This window comes from Equus asinus, chromosome 12 (genome assembly GCF_041296235.1).
Source record: "Equus asinus isolate D_3611 breed Donkey chromosome 12, EquAss-T2T_v2, whole genome shotgun sequence".
Classification (NCBI taxonomy): domain Eukaryota; kingdom Metazoa; phylum Chordata; class Mammalia; order Perissodactyla; family Equidae; genus Equus; species Equus asinus.
The window spans coordinates 23,547,468-23,567,426 of record NC_091801.1 but is presented as its reverse complement, the minus strand read 5'-3'; the positions used below and the strand labels follow the sequence as shown (position 1 = coordinate 23,567,426).

At 43.0% G+C, this 19,959-nt stretch overlaps 1 protein-coding gene across 10 annotated transcripts in view; it reads left to right on the top strand.

Moving 5' to 3' along the window:
• Positions 1-19,959, top strand: part of CHD7 (chromodomain helicase DNA binding protein 7) — a 182,577-nt gene that overhangs the window by 142,714 nt on the left and 19,904 nt on the right. For all 10 annotated transcript variants that reach the window (XM_070481215.1, XM_070481213.1, XM_070481214.1 and 7 more), the window contains 10 exons: positions 1,554-1,697; positions 2,884-3,139; positions 9,104-9,314; positions 9,848-10,043; positions 10,346-10,513; positions 11,015-11,194; positions 14,137-14,247; positions 14,337-14,542; positions 17,819-18,018; positions 18,189-18,348. In XM_070481215.1, coding sequence (XP_070337316.1) covers positions 1,554-1,697; positions 2,884-3,139; positions 9,104-9,314; positions 9,848-10,043; positions 10,346-10,513; positions 11,015-11,194; positions 14,137-14,247; positions 14,337-14,542; positions 17,819-18,018; positions 18,189-18,348 — 1,832 coding nt within the window. The remainder of the gene's footprint in view (positions 1-1,553; positions 1,698-2,883; positions 3,140-9,103; positions 9,315-9,847; positions 10,044-10,345; positions 10,514-11,014; positions 11,195-14,136; positions 14,248-14,336; positions 14,543-17,818; positions 18,019-18,188; positions 18,349-19,959) is intronic.

Here is a 19,959-nt window from a genome sequence, read left to right as displayed (position 1 = left end):
CAGCTCTCTTGCACCGCAGTAACGCTTTTCCTGAATCTATGACAGTATTTTTAAAAATTCTTGGATAAAGTAATTCAGAACTTGAGTATGTCAGGGATTGGGGCCCACGTTACCCACCAGTATGGTTTTACGTTAGAAAATCTTGAATGGATGTGCAGACTCCTTACTCTTTATGAATTTAATGAGTCTGAAGATGATGGTGGTCTGCGTATCTTCCTGAATCAAAGGGAGAAAAGGAGGAATAAAAGCAAATTCAACTGCTCCACCTTGCCTTCGAAGAGCTTCATTGACAGATAAGACGTTGGTAGATATTTAGAAATTAGCCTGCCCTTAGTTCTGTCATTCATCTTGTATTTACTGAGCATGTACTGTCTGCTTGGCAACCAAGTCTTGTCAGATTCCAAGTTAAGTCAGAATATTGCTTTTAAACCTACTGGTGGTATAATTACTTTCTCAATTAGTTTTATTAGCTATGCTGTATGTCAAATAGCCAAATTAAAGTTGAAAATAATAAGGCCCTTAAGATTAATAAACTGACTATTGTTAAGACTGACCACTGCAAAACAGCTTCTCCATGTTGGACATGTAGAAGTAGGACATGGTGCTGGCCCCGGGGACAAGTGGTTAAGTTCACGTGCTCCTCTTCGTCCGGCCCAGGGTTTCGCTGGTTCAAATCCTGGTTGTGGACATGGCACTGCTTCTCAGGCCATGCCGAGGTGGCATCCTACATAGTAGAACCAGAAGGACCTACAAGTAGAATATACAACTGTGTACTGGCGGGCTTCGGGGAGAAGAAGAAGGAAAAAAAGAAGACTGGCAACAGATGTTAGCTCAGGTGCCAATCTTAAAAAGCAAAAAAAAAAAGAGAAGGACAAGTGTGCAAATACATAAGGAAAGCTGGAGAAAAAGCTTGTAAACAGGAAGAATTATTTTAAAGAAATACCTAATTTGGTTTAAAGAGACAAAGTTAGAAATAGCATCTGTTAAAAAAAAAATGATTGTGGTATTTAAAACCAAGCTGACCCCTTTGCTAGTTTGAAATTTTTGCAGAACAAAATCGTTTTTCATATGCTGCTGCATGTAGAAGAACTTCTTTTGTCTCTAAAGTGAGTCATGCAGGAAGCAGATGGGGAGACGAGGGCACTGTCGATGTAGAGAAAAGAAAGAAGCATGTAAGCTTTATAGGAGTCTAGGGATTTTAGGAACAATCTTAAACTTTGGTGGAGAAAAAAGCATGGAGACTTAGGGGACTTGCGAAGCCATGGCACTAAAATGTTGACCTAATGATCCCAGGAAGACATGAAAGGCAAGACACATTTACAGGGTCTGCAGAATTCCAGTGAGGCCCTTGCATGTATCTGTCTGAAGCGGGGACCATGTTTTTCTTGCATCTTCGCTTTTGTGCCTAATTCCTGTAGTTTACATAGAGTGCATGCTGCGTTAATGTTAGTGAGTAAAAGTAGGAACATGGGTATCTATCTAGAGAGAGGCTTTGGTTTCAAGAAACTGATTTTGTTGGGACTTGCTGAGTTGCTTTCCTTGTATTCCTGCAGGAGCATAAAGTGCTGCTGACGGGGACCCCTCTCCAGAACACTGTGGAAGAGCTCTTCAGCTTGCTTCATTTCCTGGAACCGAGTCGTTTCCCTTCAGAAACCACCTTTATGCAAGAATTTGGTGATCTGAAAACAGAAGAACAGGTACTTATGTCTACTTTGTATTTTAGTCATATAATTGAAGATTAACCCATGAAATGGCAAAACATTAATATTCAACTACTTAAAAGTATGAATTATATCAGTTGTTTCCCACCTAGTAGACAAGTGAGCTTTCTGTCTCCTTTCCTTGCACATTCTGAGTCTTCACTGTGGAGGTTTTCTTGGTTGGTTGTCTGTCTGCCCTCGTGAAGGGCTGTGAGATTTGTAGAGAGGCTGCGTACCTGTTCCTGTAATTTTCAGAGACTGCCGTGCTGTTCAGGCTTGTGGGTTTGCTCTGTATACTTTTGGGGATAATGTCAGAAGCCACTGGCATTTGTGGAGCTGTTTGCCTCCCAGAGTTGAGGTTCTAGTCTTATTTCTTAACTGTATACCTGGTCATATTGCTTACTGTTCTGAGTCTACATATTTTCCTTTAGAAACTTGGGTCATAACTACCCCACATGATTTCTGTGAGAAATAAATGAAGTATTGTGTATGAAAAGGGATTGGTTATTTTATGCATTGTAAGAGTTATATGTTGTTTGTTGTCATGCTGTATTTGAAATAAGTATGGAGATATGCCTGAAATCTTGGTCTTTATGTCCCTCTTCCCTCAACTTACTGTCTGCAACCTCTTAGTTTAGTTCAAAGTGAAGTCTTTGTTTTGTTTTGCTTTTCTTAAAATAAAAACTATCTGGTGCGCTGTGTCCTATTTCCAGTCAGCAGAAAAGAGAACCACAGAGACGTCTCTGCTTGCTCGCTTGTGCAGGGACTCGATGACTCCTGTCCTACTCATTCTGTGAGCTCTTTCTAGAAAGGACGAGAACTGAAGCGTAGCACTCCCAGGGCACTGTCTCCTCCCTCTCCCTCATCGTCCCCATGGCTTAAGACAAACAGAAGGGAAAGCTAGATGAATAAATTGGGTTCTTTTCTGCTGTGTATTTTTCAAGCCTTCTGGCTGTTCAGGATTCCTGGATAGATGAAATAAGTCCATTCGAAATGGAATCATTCAACCTTCATGCGTTTCTGTTTTGAAAGTGGAAAGAGTAGTGCCTTCATACCCTGACTGGGTTTTGACAAATGAAAATGAACAGTAAATAAATAAGATAATCCTGATTTTTCATGTTAGGATATGTTTTGACATGCAAGCAAATCACGATACCAGTATTTACTTAAGGTCCTTTTTTAGGTGCAAAAACTCCAGGCTATTCTAAAGCCAATGATGTTGAGACGTCTCAAGGAGGATGTAGAAAAGAACTTGGCCCCCAAAGAAGAAACTATTATTGAAGTTGAGCTAACAAACATTCAGAAGAAATATTACCGAGCCATCCTTGAGAAGAATTTTACATTTCTTTCCAAAGGTGGTGGTCAAGCTAACGTCCCTAACCTTTTAAACACTATGATGGAATTACGGAAGTGCTGCAATCATCCATACCTTATTAACGGTAAGCCTGCGCACTCCCGAGCTTGTCTAAGTGACCGTCAGAGCACCAGACATCCCTTTCTCCCAGGAGACTGAGAATTTTATGGTTTGTAGTCATTCCTGTATCCTGTCATGTCAATGTCGGGTTTCACCGGCTTCCTATGCTTTATGATTTGCCTTCTGTGGTGGTTGAAGGCCAAAGACCACTGCCCCTGCCGCTTCCTGAATTCGGACCTCACCTCGCCGTCCTCTTCCTTCCAAATAGCCATGTCTCACCCTGTGAAAAGAAATGTTAGTGCTCCGTGGCCAGAAATCATCGAAGGTGCAAACAGCTGAAGAGAAGCTAGCCCCTAACTGAGGTTTTCTTGCTCTGTGTGTTTAAATCAGAGAAGTCAGAGGGGAACTGTGGTGTGAGAAGGCAGCTGTTAGCTGTCTCACGACTTCGATAGGGGGAAATTTCTCTCAGTCTAGAGGCCTGCAGTACCTAGTCCCTAAGAATGAGAGATTAACTTAAAGCTTTGATGATAGTTTGTCCCTTTTATTGATGACTACTTCACGGTCTTCCTATTTTCCTAACTAAATTGATAGTGTTATGTAACTGATACTAGTAAAAAGTTCTATTAAATACTTACAGGAATCATTAGAGGAACAAATATTTCACGCCTATGATGTGTAAGATACTCTGGAGAATACAAGACCTTCAGCTTGTCAGGGATTGGGATTAAGAAGGCCGTTAGAAAGCCGTGGCCTCGAGACAGGCCTACAGGGGCAAGAAAGATTTTGCCAGTCAGGTTAGAAAAAGAAAGGGCATTTAGGCTGATGTAGTATCATGAGCAAAGAGAAGGAGGCAGGAAAGCAGAGGGGGATGTGCCCAAAGTATAAAGCACATGAGAGGCAGTGGGACACCAAGCCTCGGACCTGCTGGTCCGTGCTCTGGAAAGCCCTCAGTGTGGGATATGGGATTTTGGCTTTCGTCTGTAGGCAGTGGAAAACCTTTGGTTAGTGTTTGAGCTGAGAAATGATTAGAACTGTGATTCAGGATGATTGATCTGGCAACATCATCTAAACAGATGGGAGTAGGGAAAGACAGGACAAGCAGAAAGACCAGCGAGGAGGCTATTGCTGTCGTCCAGGCCAGAGTTAATATGGGGTAAAGAAAGGTGATGGCTGGCTAACTTGGAATGCTGGTGTGCAATTGTAATTGGCCAGTAGTGCAATTAGGTTCCCTTCCAGGGGAGAAGGAACAAAGCCTGGTTTTGTCTTCATCACAATCTGTGAGGTTCAAGGGCAGCTAATTTAAAGAGTTCCTCATCTTTTTCCCTTTCGTAACTTACCTGTCAGCCACCTCAGATCCAGAAGTTCCTGTTACTAAATGACAAAGTGGGCCACGCCTGGAAGACAGTCTCAGCATAGCACCTGAGGTCATTGCTGTGGTGAGACATCAGTGAATTTCCGTTCCAAACTGTGTGCTTTTAGCTTTGTCTTCCAGAGCATCGTGTGTGATTATTATATCTTTACTGCTGCCAACCTGATAGTCACCGTGCATTTAGGAGCCTGTAAGGCTCTGATGGTGAGTGTCAGCCAGCCTGTTCCGGACTTGGAGAGATGGAGTTGAGGATCAGGGTGATTGATGGTATGAGTAAGGCACGCATTGTGTGTGGTGTGTGTACATGTACTCGTGTGACACATGCACACTTTTGCATTTACTATCTGGTAGAAAGAAAATGAAGAATAGTAGCCTCCAAGGAGAAAGAAAAGACACTCACAGAAGAGCTCGAACGCTGTAGCAGAATGTGTGGGAAAGGGATGACTTCAGTGACGGTCGTTAGACATCCGCTCTGGGTCCCATCAAGTGTACCTTGTTTGGTTACATGCTAGTTATGTGCATTGAGCATTGCAGGCGGGAGGTCCCCCCAAAACACAGCTAGTGGGTCTCTTCCCTGGCTGGCTGCTCTCCAGGGTCATCCTATATAATTCATTGTTTGCCGGGAGGACAAAGGCTTGCATTTGTGGCTGTGTTCTAATTGGTCACACCTTGAGCTCGGCTTTTCTGTCCTGACGACAAGTTGTGAAGTGTCTGTTAAGCGGGTATCCTTATATGCCTTTATATTGGGAAATTGTAGTAAAAAAAAATACACACATATAGACACACACACACATTAGGCGTTACAAGCACCCAGATAACTTATGTAGATGTTGTGTTGCCCAGAGCTTGCTCCAGGGCCAGTACTGCCCATTCTCATCCACAGTCTAGAGCAGAAAGTGTACTGAGATGATGCTGACTGTACACATGTTTATTGAGCAGTTACAAGTTCATTTTCAATTTTGGAGGTTAAATTGAAATTTGCCTTGGGTGTGGCAGAGGAAAGCAGCCCCAATCAAACGGAAGTTCAATACAACAGTGCACAACATTTCTAATTGTGGAAAATAGAAGCAACTATATGTATAAATTGAGAGTGGTTACGTAAGCAAAGCAGATGAAAATAAATTAGAGGTGATGGTAGAACAAACTATATAAATGAGATTTTTTTTTTTAATTTTATTTTTTGTTTTTATTTTTTGCTGAGAAAGATTAGTTCTTTGCTGAGGAAGATTAGCCCTGAGCTAACATCTGTGCCAGTCTTCCTCTATTTTGTGTGTGGGCCAACTCCACAACATGGCCTGATGAGTGGAGTAGGTCTGTGCCCGGGATCCAAACCCAGGCCACTGAAGCAGAGTATGTGCAACTTTAACCACTTGGCCATGAGGCCAGCCCCCCTGAGAAATGTTTTTAATGTGTGTTAATATTTTTCCTGAAGTGCTTAGAACAGTGTTTGGTGCACTGTAAGCACTTGGTCAGTTTGCTAGTTGTTTTTCTTGCTAAAAGGTAAGCAGGTAACTGCATAACATAAGTGGAATTACTGTTATTGCCCCAAGCTTTATTAGAATGGAATGTCCAATTTTAGTTTCCCTAGTGAGAGTAAAAATAATGTTGAAACTTGGTCCAGGTCGCCTCATGATTAGGCATGACCCGAGAGTCATCTGTTGTTGTTGGGCAGCAGGAGTGTGGGGAATAGTGGGCAGAAAGGAAGCGAGGCTGAAGCCGACACGATGGGATGAATTTCAGAGAGAAAATAACAACTTGTTTTTTTCTGGTAATCTTCAAAAGAAAATAATTTCTTGTCTGTGGCTAATATAGCTAGGTAACATTGCAGTTACTGCCCTCACAATGAGCATCTGTGGGAGTGAAAAGACTTCCACTCTTATTTCAAGTGAATACACACATTTCAAATTGTCTTTGATACATATGCACACACACGCCTACCTTTTTAAATGTAGTACAAACAGTACTTTAACTAAGAGCAGTGCCAACAACGTATCATGGTTTGTCATAACCTATTTCTAGTTCATTTTCTGATTGATATTTACAAATCTGACATAAAGGTAAATCATTCATTGGTAAACTTGAAAATTTGGGACGTTAGACATTGCTTTTCTCCCCAACACCTTTCCATCCCTTCAGTATTGCCGTAAGAAATACAGTGCTAAAGGGATCATGTAGGAAATATGTTTGCTGGGTTTTGGGGGGTTTTTTTGAGGAAGATTAGCCCTGAGCTAACATCTGCTGCCAATCCTCCTCTTTTTGCTGAGGAAGACTGGCCCTGAGCTAACATCCATGCCCATCTTCCTCTACTTTATACATGGGACGCCTACCACAGCATGGCTTGCCAAGCAGTGCCATGTCCACAGCCGGGATCTGAACCAGCAAACCCCAGGCTGCTGAAGCGGAGCGTGTGAACTTAACCACTGTGCTACTGGGCCGGCCCCTGTTTGCTGGTATTTTTAAAGGAAGTGTTTCTAGTATAAACTGCCTGCCACTTTAAGAACCTGAATTCATAACAAAGAGCTGAACTGATTAATTCAGCGGTAGCTTTTGTCACGTAAGAAAGAATTTACTTTTATTTTTGACTGTTCTTTATAAGATGAGAAATTATTGGTAGCATTGAAAAAGCAGGAAAGTTATTTTTCTTGTCTCTGAATAAATATAAAGTTAAAAAAATGTCTCCCATTTGACTGAATTATTTATATTTTCAAGTATTTTGCTAAAATAATTCAAACATGTCTGATATTTATTTTATCAAAATGATTATTTCATTTTGAAAACTCCTCATTGACCATTAACTTGTTTTAAACTAAAATAGTATATTTTATTTTGATTATGGATTATAATCTTAATATGGATAAAAAATATCCAAATATTGTAAGTAAAATCTGTCTATTTCTGAGTTGGAAAGAGCCGATAGTATATTGCACAGCAGGAGCAAACTTTTCAAAAAGACCTCATGTAATATGTGGAATTCTTGTCCCGAATCTAGAACCTAGATTTCTAAATTTCATGTTTTGGAAAATATTATTCAAGAATATTCCTGCTAATACTCGTAAACAGCATTTTGTTTTTTACCTTTTCCTAGTAAAACCTTTGCTTTTTTTTCCACTTAGAGAAAAGTCCTGAATCTTATTAGCCTTTTATTCACGTGGAAAAGGAAGTGAGAGCCTAGCAGTTCTGGCCCAGCTGGTGTTTTCTGCCACTCCCCTTCCGAGCAGTAACAGTGTGCTGTGCAGAAGGCCTTAGTGCTTGGGGAAGACGCTGAGTGACTTTAATCTGTTCTTAGTAAGGTTCTTTGTTGATTAATAATTAACAAGCTGTATTTCCGTGTATGACCATGTCATAAGTTAATTTCCACAGTGCCCTTAAAGTGGAAGTAGGATGGCACTTTTGTTACATCTGCTGCTGCTTGCAGAAGTACTGTCTGAATGGCTGTGGTGGCCTAACTAACCTGATCTTTAAAAACCTTTTTGAGGTTTATATATCCCCATCTTGTATATAGTTAGTTCACGTTTAAAACCAGTGGCAGAAAGAGTAGTTCAAAGTTTCTGGCCCAGTTTAGGGCTGGAACCTATCCCATTAGATGGATTTGTTTGTTCATATTTTCTAAAGGATAGGTGACCATATCCCCTGTCCTCAGGGAGAGGCACTGAGCACAGCAGCCATGCCCTGATTAACCCCAGCGATGGGAGGAGGCCAGACTGATGCTGCGTAATTCCAGTTAAGCCACCTAAGCAGTCGTAGGAAGCTTAGCCTGCTGCTTCCTGAGTAGGCGTGTGTTTGGGGTCAGGGGAGGAAGCGGTCAGGACTTCGTTCCTTGGAAGATGAGGCTTCTCTGCAGCACCCAGGTCTCTGAACAAGCAGAAATTCCTGTGGGGCTGTGAGATAAAGAGGGTTAGGCGTAGAGGTCTCACATGAAACACTTAGAGATTGTTTTGTTTTTAAACCTTTGGATAATTTAAGATAGAATTTTAGTACCTTAGGAAATTCTCAGATGGGAATGAATATGGAGGGAGATTTAGAGAGTGCAATAGAAGATGTGTGCTCAAGTTCCCCACAAAAATATCTAAAAATTATCCTGAAGACAGAATTGGCTTTCCTTGCAGTCGTTTTGGCTGCATTAATATGCGATTATACACACAGACTTCTGCCCTTGCCTTGGAATGGTGAGAGCTCCACTCCCTTGTTTCTTAGTTTCTGAACAGATTTTGTTGTTTTTGTTTATATTCAGCTAGTAAACAGTTCTTCATTTCTTTAGCAATTTAGGTTCCAAATTTTCTGTAGGTATCTGGCCCTTGGCTTGTTTCTGCCACTTCTGGCTTGACAGTCTGTTGTTGAAATTCAGTTTCTACAGACAGCAAACATTTGTTTGCTGGAAAATGTGGTTCCCCCCCCCCCCCGCAAAATGCCTAAATGTGTTGTGCTTAAAACTTTGATCCCTTTTGTATCGTCATAATTTTGTGTAGACCTAACTTTGAGTAAGTGGATAGATTCATGTTCATAAACGTGAGTATGGTGTTCTGGTTCCTACAGTTTGCAGTGGGTTTTGAAAGTAAGTTCATTGTTTTAAGTAACAAAACCCTTTTACAGTATTCACGTTATGCTGTCCAATCTCTGCAGGTGCTGAAGAGAAAATTTTGGAAGAGTTTAAAGAAACACACAATGCAGACTCTCCAGATTTTCAGCTCCAGGCGATGATCCAGGCTGCTGGCAAGCTAGTGCTGATTGACAAGCTGCTGCCAAAACTGAAGGCTGGTGGCCACAGGGTGCTTATCTTTTCCCAGATGGTGCGCTGCTTGGACATACTGGAAGACTACCTCATTCAAAGACGGTGAGGGCCACTGTACCGTAAGAATAAAAAGGAAATTAAAACATGACCTTTTACTGGGCTCCAAGAGCTTTACCTTGAAGTGACATTTATGATAAAGGGGATGAAGTGGGCAAAATGTGTCACATCTCTTTTTAAAAGCTGTAGATGTACATGACAGTTATTCTATGTGATGACTACAGTAGGATGCTGCATACTTTTGTGGGCAATTTTGTTTCCAGTTTCTTTCTTTTCACTAGGTGGGAATAGTTCTTACCTAAAATTGAAATTGTTATTTTACTGTTAAGAGGTGTCAGCTATTTTTAGAGTTTAGATATTTCACTGGAAAGGAAATAAAATAAAATTTAATCTTTGGGTGTTTAACCAATTGTATAAAAAGCTACAACAAAACCTATTTGCTTTGAAATTATTTCTGATAAATAATATCATTCTGTTAATATATGTCCCATATTGTAGTACTTTCTTAAAAATAAAAAAAGGAGCAAGTATACTGTAGCCATTTGTTAGGCCTCCTTGTTAATACTGACATTTTCTAGGTACCCGTATGAAAGGATCGACGGCCGAGTAAGAGGCAACCTCCGTCAGGCAGCTATTGACAGATTCTCCAAACCTGATTCGGATCGGTTTGTTTTCCTCCTGTGTACACGGGCAGGAGGGTTAGGCATTAATCTTACTGCTGCTGATACCTGCATCATCTTTGATTCTGACTGGAATCCCCAAAATGATCTCCAGGTAAACAAGAAAATCTTCCTGGTGCCTTCTTTCTTTTCTTTTCTTTTTTTTTTAAGTCATTCTGCTATGACAGAGAATTGCTGGTCAAACCAATACATTAAAGTCATGTAGTCACTCAGGCAGTGTCCTATGATCGGGGCAAATGAACCAACCAGTAATCAATTCATTAGTAATGTAAAAGTAATTTCTTAGTATGTTAACCCTCTTCTAAACTGCACCTCTAGTTATTGGAACAGATGCTCCTACACTGACAGTTGAGTCTTTTCTTTCTTTGGTAGCCATTAATTTTCTTTTTCTTCCAGGCTCAGGCTAGATGTCATAGAATAGGACAGAGCAAATCTGTGAAAATCTACAGGCTGATTACAAGAAATTCTTATGAGAGAGAAATGTTCGACAAGGCTAGTTTAAAGCTCGGTCTGGACAAAGCTGTGCTGCAGTCCATGAGCGGGAGAGAGAATGCCACCAATGGGGTAAGCCACACTTGCCCAGATCTTTCATTCATTCTGCCTCCTGACTTCATTTAGCTGATAGTGAGAAATTATCCAGCATCTGATTATTATTTTTTTTTAAAGATTGTCACCTGAGCTAACAACTGTTGCCAAACTTCTTTTTTTTTTTTCCTCCTGCTTTTTCTCCCCAAATCCCCCCAGTACATAGTTGTATATTTCAGTTGTGGGTCCTTCTAGTTGTGGCATGTGGAATGCCACCTCAGCATGGCCTGATTAGTGGTGCCATGTCTGCACCCAGGATCCAAACCAGCGAAACCCTGGGCCACCGAAGCACAGCGCGTGAACTTAACCACTTGGCTGCGGGACTGGCCCCTGATTATTTTTTGACATCAGTATTTTAAGCATATTTTGTCACATTTCCCTTTGTTATAACTCAGGTTTACCCTCTTGAGAAAAATAAAACATTTGTGTAGTCTACAAATATTTCAGTTCTAAATTATTTTGAATATTTCTCTAAAACAGGTACAACAGCTTTCCAAGAAAGAAATAGAGGATCTTCTACGAAAAGGGGCCTATGGTGCCCTCATGGATGAGGAGGATGAAGGGTCTAAATTCTGCGAGGAAGATATTGATCAGATTCTCCTACGGCGAACTCATACCATCACCATTGAGTCTGAAGGAAAAGGTTCCACATTTGCTAAGGTGGGAATTGATCTGAAGAGGCAGGTTATCTGTGGACATGTAATAGAGTTTCCTACAGAAGTGTAATAGTGTGTTGTTCATCTTGTAAAGTGCTCATAAGATGCATGCATAATGTTTACTTTATATTGCAAATTAAGAAATTAATTATTACCTCCCTATGGAGCCCCTAATGCACAAGACATTCTTTCTTTGTGCTTTGGGTTCTCTTCTGTGTGTATGGCACCAGTCAGCGCCCTCACCTTGTCCTCATCCCTGCTGCCCAGCTCCCCAGCTAATCCTTTACCTGTGTTCTCGACCCCATCCTCTCCATTTCTTGTGCTCCTACGCCCTCATCATCTTCCTTTTTTCCTGAGATCCTGATTCTGGCAGAGCCTCTAAGAACAGTCAAGTCACTCCTATCCTTAAAAAGTCTTTCATCTGTTTTCCCCTCTAGTTACAACTCCATAACTCTCCTTTGATAGCTAAAATCCACACAAGTGTTATTTACACCAGCTGTCTTCTCCACTGCCTCCCTTTCTACTTAATTTTCAACTTCCAGCTTGTACCCCTCCCTGACCTCTCTATCAGACCAGCTCTGGCAAAGATGGCCACTGAGCACCAGGCCACTCTACTGAGAGCCCCATCTGAGGTTTCACCTAAATGTTTCTCCACCCATTCACACCCAGGCCCACTCTACACTTTTATTTTTAACAGCTTTATTGAAATGTAATTTACTTACCATAAAATTCACCTATTTTAAGTGTACAATTCACTGCCTTTACCATATTTATACACTTGTGCAGCTATCATCACATCTAAGTTTAGAACATTTCCATCATCCCCAAAAGATCCGCTTTCCCATTAATAGTCAGTCTTTCTCTCCCTCTCCTCCCCTTCTCCTCCCTCCCCTCCCTCGCTTTTCCTCTTCACCCCTCTCCCCTCCTCCTGCAAGGCCTTGGCAACCACTAATCTGTTTTCTGTCTCTATAGATTTGCCTACTCTGGACATTTCATATAATTGGAATCATACAACACGTAGTCTTTTGTTTCTGGCTTCATTCACTTAGCATAATGTTTTTGAGGTTCATCCATGTTGTAGCATGTATCAGTAATTCCTTCCTTTTTATTGCTGAACAATCTTCCGTTATATGGCTATGTCTCATTTACCAGTTGATAATGGACATTGGAGTTGTTTATCCATTCACTAGTTGTTAATGAGACTTGAGTTCTTTCCACTTTTGGTTATTATGAATAATGTTATGAGTATTTGTGTGCAAGTTTTTGTGTGAAAATATGTTTTTATTTCTCTTGCATATATACCAGGAAGGGAATTGCTATTAACTGCATGTTAAACCCTTTAAGGAACTGCCATACTGTTCTAAAGTGACTGTACTATTTTCCCTTCCCACCAGCAGTGTTTTTGGGTTCCAGTTTCTCCACATCCTCACCAACACTTTTTATTGGCTGTCTTTTTGATTATAGCCTGTCAGTATGAAGTGCTATATCGTTTTTGGAAAAATGTTCAAATCCTTTATTCGTCTTTTGAGTTGTCTTTTTATTATTGAATTTTAAGAATTCTTTATATATTCTGGATAAAAATTCCTCATCAGATAATATAATTCACAAATATTTTCTCCTAGTCTTTTCTTAACAGTGTTTAATTTTAATGAAGTCCAGTTTACCCATTTTTTCTTTTATTGTTTGTGCTTTTGGTGAATTGTTTAACCTAAGGTTACAAAGATTTGCTCCTGTGTTTTCTTCTAAGAGTTTTATGGTTTTCACTCTTACCTTTAGGCCTGTGATCCTTTTTGAGTGAATTCTTGTGTGTGGTGTGAGGTAGGGATCCACCTCCCTCCTTTGCATGTGGGCATCCAATTGTCCCAGCTACTTCAGTCCTGAAAGCTCTCCTCCTCTGGACGCTGTGGCCCAACACCTTCTCCCTCAGCTCTTTCAGCCTCTTTTCGGGTTTTTTCCTCTGTTGGCACTTCAGATTCAGTATGTGCAAAACCAAATTCGTCACCCTTGTCCCTCCACCCTCTGTGTGCACACACACACCCCTGTTCGTTAACACTAGTTGGATGCCAAAGTTGGATGCTGAGGTTTTTCCTAGCTTCCTCCTCCTCTGTCCTACTTCACATCCACCCGGATTCTAACTCCTTTAAAATACCTTTTAAAGTATATCTTTCTTGACTATCTCCTGTTTTCCGTTTCTGCTATACCTATTCTCAGTCTTCCTTATTTCCTCCCTAAACTACTACAGTAGCCTGTTCTACTCTGTTCTACCCTCCATGCTCCAAGACATCAGTGTGATCTAACAGGTGACTTTGGATATGGTCATATCTATCTTGACATTATTCCCATTTTCAAAGAGTTGACTCATTTTAGAGTTTGGACTCTGTTAACAGGACATGCAGGGCCCTGCTTTACCTGGCTTCTGCCTGCCTCGCCAGCTTGATCTTTGACTACTCCCCCGACTGCCCTTGTCCCTGGCCATGTGACATGATTGCCTTTCTTCTCCTCTCTGCCTTTGCACATGCTGCGCTGTGAACATTTCCATGTGCTTTCCTGTTCCATGAGCTTTTAACATTCTGGTCCAAGCATTATATTCTGGAAAGCCTGTTCTCTCTTCCCAGCAATGCCCTCCCTCCACCCCTACCCCCACCCCAACCTGCACCCTGCCTGACGGTGATTAGAGCCCTCTTCTGTATATCAGTTGCGTCTGATCAGACCTTTCTGGCCTACCATTTATTACGCTGCACTGTCATCTTTAGTTTCCCGATCCATCTCAGCCCCTGGATGGTGAACTACCTGAGGGACAGTCTTTCATCCCAGTCTGTCAGCTGCAGCGTCTGGCTCACAGTGGAAGAATGCGTACATGTTAGAGTGAATGAATAAATGAAAGTTGCTTTGCCTTTTGCCTCTGAGGAAAGCATCTCAAAGTAATGCATGTTTTTTCCCCTTTAGGCCAGTTTTGTTGCATCTGGAAATAGGACAGACATTTCCTTGGATGATCCAAATTTCTGGCAAAAGTGGGCTAAGAAGGCCGAATTGGATATTGATGCCTTAAATGGGAGGGTGAGTGAGAGGTCCCATTCAGACCCTCTCTGATCTAACCCAAAGGTCCCCTTTTCAGAAGTTCCAAATGTATCTGCTGTCTTTTTTAGAACAACCTGGTTATTGACACTCCAAGAGTGAGGAAGCAAACCAGGCTGTACAGTGCAGTGAAAGAGGATGAGCTGATGGAATTTTCAGACTTGGAAAGTGATTCTGAAGAGAAGCCTTGCACAAAGCCTCGGCGGCCCCAGGACAGGTCCCAGGGTTATGCGAGGAGTGAGTGCTTTCGAGTTGAGAAGAATCTGCTTGTCTATGGGTAAGTCTGACTCATATGAAAGATGGAACTTTATTTTAAAAATAGTTAGACTTGCACTTGATGTAGGAGCGCTATATCTGTGTGTGTGTTTCTGTGACTCCCCATGGCACAGTCAAGCAAATGGTTTTGCAGCATCTCTGATGCGGCCCAGGGTTGTTTGGTTAAAGTGCTCAAAGTTGTTCAGATCCTCTTGGATTTGAAGGGGTACAAGTTTGTCCCTTAAGGAATTATGTCAGATCCAAATTCACTTGTTGATTATAACTCAGAATAAAGTCTCAAAATTACAGAATCTTTTCCTACTTTGCCTTCACATAAAATTTACAACTCTAGTAATCTTTTAATATTTTTCCGTTATAAAAATTTGTTAAAGGCAATCATCTGACTTGTAAAGCTCTTCCAACTCTTCTGAAACATGAATTGATCGTCATTTCAGTTCTGAATGTGTTGTATTTCCTCTGCTGGACTACAAGTCCATGAAAGGCAGGGTCCACATCTAAGTCATGTCTGCCTCTCCATGGTGCTCCCCATGGTGCTTTGAATGGCAAGATGCTCAGTAAATATCTGAATCTAAATAAGAGTTCTCTAGCATATTGTGAGACTGTAGGCAAATTCCATTCAAATAAAAGACTGCCACCCAGGGGCTGGCCCCGTGGCCGAGTGGTTAAGTTCGCGCGCTCCGCTGCAGGCGGCCCAGTGTTTCGTTGGTTCGAATCCTGGGCACGGACATGGCACTGCTCATCAAGCCACGCTGAGGCAGCGTCCCACATGCCACAACTAGAAGGACCCACAACGAAGAATATACAACTATGTACTGGGGGGCTTTGGGGAGAAAAAGGAAAAAAATAAAATCTTTAAAAAAAAAAAAAAACTGCCACCCAAATAATATTTCTGTAGATCTGATGATATCCTGTCTTTGATTATTTCTTCCAATGGATCATCGTTAGTTTCAGAATAAATATGAATATTCTGTTAACATGGCATACAGGGCTCTTATCTGGCCCTTGTCTGTCTTGTCCTTTCCATGGACAGTCCAGGCTTCCCCTTTAGTCTATCGTACTCCATCTCATCTGTGTCTTTCCACAAACTCTACCCACCGCCTAGAGCAACCCCCTCCCCCACAAGCCCCTTTTCGCCCACACACACCCAACACTCAGACTTGATCTGGGCACCATCTCCTGTCATTAGACATCCAGGGCAGGCGTCACCTTGGCACCCTGCGCCAGAGAGTCTGGCCTGCACTTTCCATCACACTTATCACGTGGTGTCTTGACTTTGAGTAGTCAGCCTCTCCTGCTTGAGACCCAGTTAGCAGCTCCTTGGGGACCGGGGCTCTTTCTTTGTGTCCTGAGGGCAGAGTGCAGTGCCAGCAGACGCACAGTGAGTGCTGAATCACCGAGTGTTGATGGAGTAAATGAAGTTCAACTGAAGCCCATCTCATGTCTCAGCAGCTGTGTCACCTCCACTAATTATCTCTGGAAGCTGGGCCATCTTTTCTGTCTGTTCTCACGTGGCGGAGAGGCTCTCCCCACCTAAGCCCTTTGCCACTTGCACCTGCTTCCATGTTTCAACCTAATGATCAACTTGGGTAACTTTAGAAACGCAACATACTAACTCCAGAAGGGAAGAAGCATGCGTAGGGCACACCGTCTTTCAGCGAAGCCCTTCCCTCCTACCATGGGTATCACTCCGTATGGAACACCTACTGTTTGCTGGCACTGTGTTGGGATGCTCTCAGACACCAGATGCAGCTGTGAGCGGGGCTGTCACAGTGCCCACCTCAAGGCAGGCAGGGTAGCAAGTCAAGGTGGCACTAAGCTGTGACGATACTATGGCAGGGAGGCACTATGCAAATGGAGCACAGAAGCATGTCTCCTCTCCTTTAAGACCCCGCTCGGGTATTATCTCCCCACTTCCGGGGCTAGAGGGAATAAAGGAAGGAATCACAGAAGGTGACATGTATGGTCTGCGATTCGATGGAAATCATGAATTGGCCAGGGTAAGAGGGAGTGTCGGGAGTTGCGTAGGGAAGAGAAGAGAGTTCCTGGCAGGGAGAACAGTGTGTACAAAGGCCTAGAGGCGAGGGCCAGCCTTGCGATTTGAGGAACTGAGAGAAGTTCATAGAAGCCAGAAAGGACCAGGCCGGAGCCAATGAGAGGGCCTGCTGGGGCGTGCGCTGTGCTGCTTGCAGCCGAGGCCTCCCACCTGAGCACAGCTCTCAGTCCTCGAAGCAGGCAGTGGAGGGGCCGTTCCTAACCGGAGTGCCGCCCTGGTGGCCCAGTCGGCCATAACCTGGGGCAACATCTGCCTAGCTGCTACGTGCTCTCGCTGCACAACAGCCAGATGGAAGAACACAACACTGTGTTTACCTGGGTTGTAACCCTAAATAGACGGTTCAGGCTCAGCAGTGTGCTGTTTGGTTCTGCCCACAGTTTGTTCTCCCACTCATTTTCCGTGAGGACCTGGCAGTTGGCTGAACGTTTTTCCTCTCAGTGCTGTTGTAATTGGGATTTAGCACTCCGTTATAAAAGGAAACTCAAACCTGTTGACAGTCTTTGATTAACTATCATGGCGTCCCTTTGAGGTGGATTAAGGCAGCTGTCCTCAGTACTGCATCCTTGATTCGGGGATAGTCACACCCCCTCGAGTCACTGTTCATCTCAAATGGTTGGTCATTATCAAAACATACAAACCATGACAGAGAAGCAGAGTATGAAACGTCCAGGTGCCGCCTTGCTCTCATATCCTAAAAATTGCTGCCATTATCTGACTCTGACTGGGAAAGCCTGTGTCAGCCCTGTGGGTGTTACTTCAGTGGCAGTTCAACCCCTGCTAGGGGAGCAGCGACCTTATGGCCTACTCTGTAACGGGTGTTTTTAACTCTTGCACCATAGATTGCCTTCCTATCACCTGTTGTAAAATATTGCTAGTTTTTTTTGTTTTTTAAAGCTTTTATTTTTCCTTTTTCTCCCCAAAGCTGCCCAGTACCTATACCAGTTGTATATTTTTAGTTGTGGGTCCTTCTAGTTGTGGCGTGTGGGACACCGCCTCAGCATGGCCTGATGAGCGGTGCCATGTCCACGCCCAAGATCCAAACCGGAGAAACCCTGGGCCACCACAGCAGAGTGTGCAAACTTAACCACTCGGCCATGGGGCCAGCCCCTCAAAATATTGCTAGTTTTGACCCAAGATTTCCTAACACTGTGGCCTGACTGTGAAAGTAAAGCCCCAAATCTAAACTGAAGGACACCATCTGCATGCTGAATATTTGCTTTGCAGCTGGGGACGATGGACGGACATCCTTTCCCATGGACGCTACAAGCGTCAACTCACTGAGCAGGACGTCGAGACCATCTGCAGGACCATCCTCGTGTATTGTCTCAACCATTACAAGGGGGATGAGAACATCAAAAGCTTCATCTGGGACCTGATCACGCCCACCGCTGATGGCCAGACACGTGCCTTGGTCAATCATTCGGGTAGGTCTGCTTCATGCTCTTCGTGCTGCAGGGTCACAGAGAGCCACCGGGGACCCTGGGGATACAACCGAGACCCCGTATTTCCCTGCCTCGTATGTCAAAATATCTAACTCTGGTACTATAATTGGGATTGTGAAAAGCTTCTGTCATTATTATTATTACGATTCTAGGTTTATCAGCCCCCGTGCCGAGGGGAAGGAAGGGGAAGAAGGTGAAAGCCCAGAGTGCACACCCGGTGGTGCAGGATGCTGACTGGCTGGCCAGCTGCAACCCAGATGCCCTGTTCCAGGAGGACAGCTACAAGAAGCACCTGAAGCACCACTGCAACAAGTGCGTCCTGAAAGGGCCGGCGTACGGAGCTGGCTTCCCTCTGTGTTCATGCGTATAACTAAGGCCATTCAACTGTGCTGGCTGTCTTTGCACAGGCGTGGCCCAGTCACATGACAGCACACCTTTAGATGACTGATACTGTTTTTTATTGTGGTAAAAGATACACAACATAATTTTACCACTTTAACCATTTGTTAGTGTACAAGTCATTGGCATTAATTACATTCATAATGCTGTGTACCCATACCGCTGTCTATACCCAAAACCTTTTCACTGACCCCAATATAAACTCTGTACCTATTAAGCAATAACTTGCCCCTCCCTCGTCCCAAGGCCCTGGCAACCACCATTCTACTTTCTGTCTATGAATTTACCTATTTTGGATGCAGTCATACAAAATCTGTCTTGGTATGTCTGGCTTATTTCACTTAGCATAATGTTTTCAAGGTTCATCCATGTTGTAGCTTGTACCAGAATTTCGTTCCTTGTTATGGCTGAATAATATTCCATTGTGTGTGTATACCACACTTTGTGTATCCATTCGTCTGTCAGTGGACAGTTGGGTTGAGGTTGGCTGTTGTGACTAATGCTGCCATGAACATTGTAGACAGCTAAGTTTTAACCAGTGTGTCTGAGAGAATTATAGGTAGCTTTCTATGATCCTGCCTTCAACTGACTGCTTTCGGTGGAAGGACTGGGGAGTTTACATGCTGTTTTTTACTTAATACCTCAGTTGCTAGGTCCTTTTTTTTCTACTTATGAGCTTAGAATCATATTCCATACCTTTATTTTTAGGACTGATTATATATAATTGAAGAATATTGAATCTATCAATTTATTTCATTGCTTGGTGCTCTTTTATCTACATCTTAAACGAACATTTACACATTGATTCCTTCCTTGCTCTGTGCCTGTGTTTTTCAGTGTCAGTAGTACCAGCAGCCCTGCCTCTGACCAGCTGTATCTCACTTCCTAGCTTTGTGTGACCTTGGGCAAGTTCCTCAAGCTCTTTAAGACCCACTTCCTTCTTAGTCACACAGAGCTCTGCAGCAACTGAATGAGCAATTGAATGAGGCCGCATATAAATAAATGAATGTGTATCTCTCTCTGAAAAGTAGCAACAGAAGCCTGCACAGAGAACGCTGGCAGCGTGCCAGGCGCTTCCTGTGGCTCGTCTGTTTGAGGTGTCGAAGATAAAGGGTGCCGTTGTATCCCCATTCACCTGACAGGGAAGCTGAGACTTGGGCTGAGTGATGGCTAGTTGAGGAACAGAGTAGATTGGAAGCCCAGACCAGGTGAGGGCAGGCCCCTGCTCTCAAGCACCCTGCCACTCGGAATCCTCCTTCCTCCTCAGGACTGCCACATGCCTCACGTGAAATGACGCCTGGAGAACACCTGGTCCCCCGGGTTGCACTGACTAATGGTTCTCATCCCTTTTTTAGTCACGATGGTGCTTTGACTGACAAATTTTTTTCCTTTTTGAGTCTTCAAAACCATTACCTCAAACTATTGGTGCTTCAGAAACTTGTTAGTGTTGTAGCATAGTAGTTTTCCCTAAAATCCTGCCTTGCTTGTAGCTATTAGAAAACTTCTGTTTCCTTGTGGTTTCTG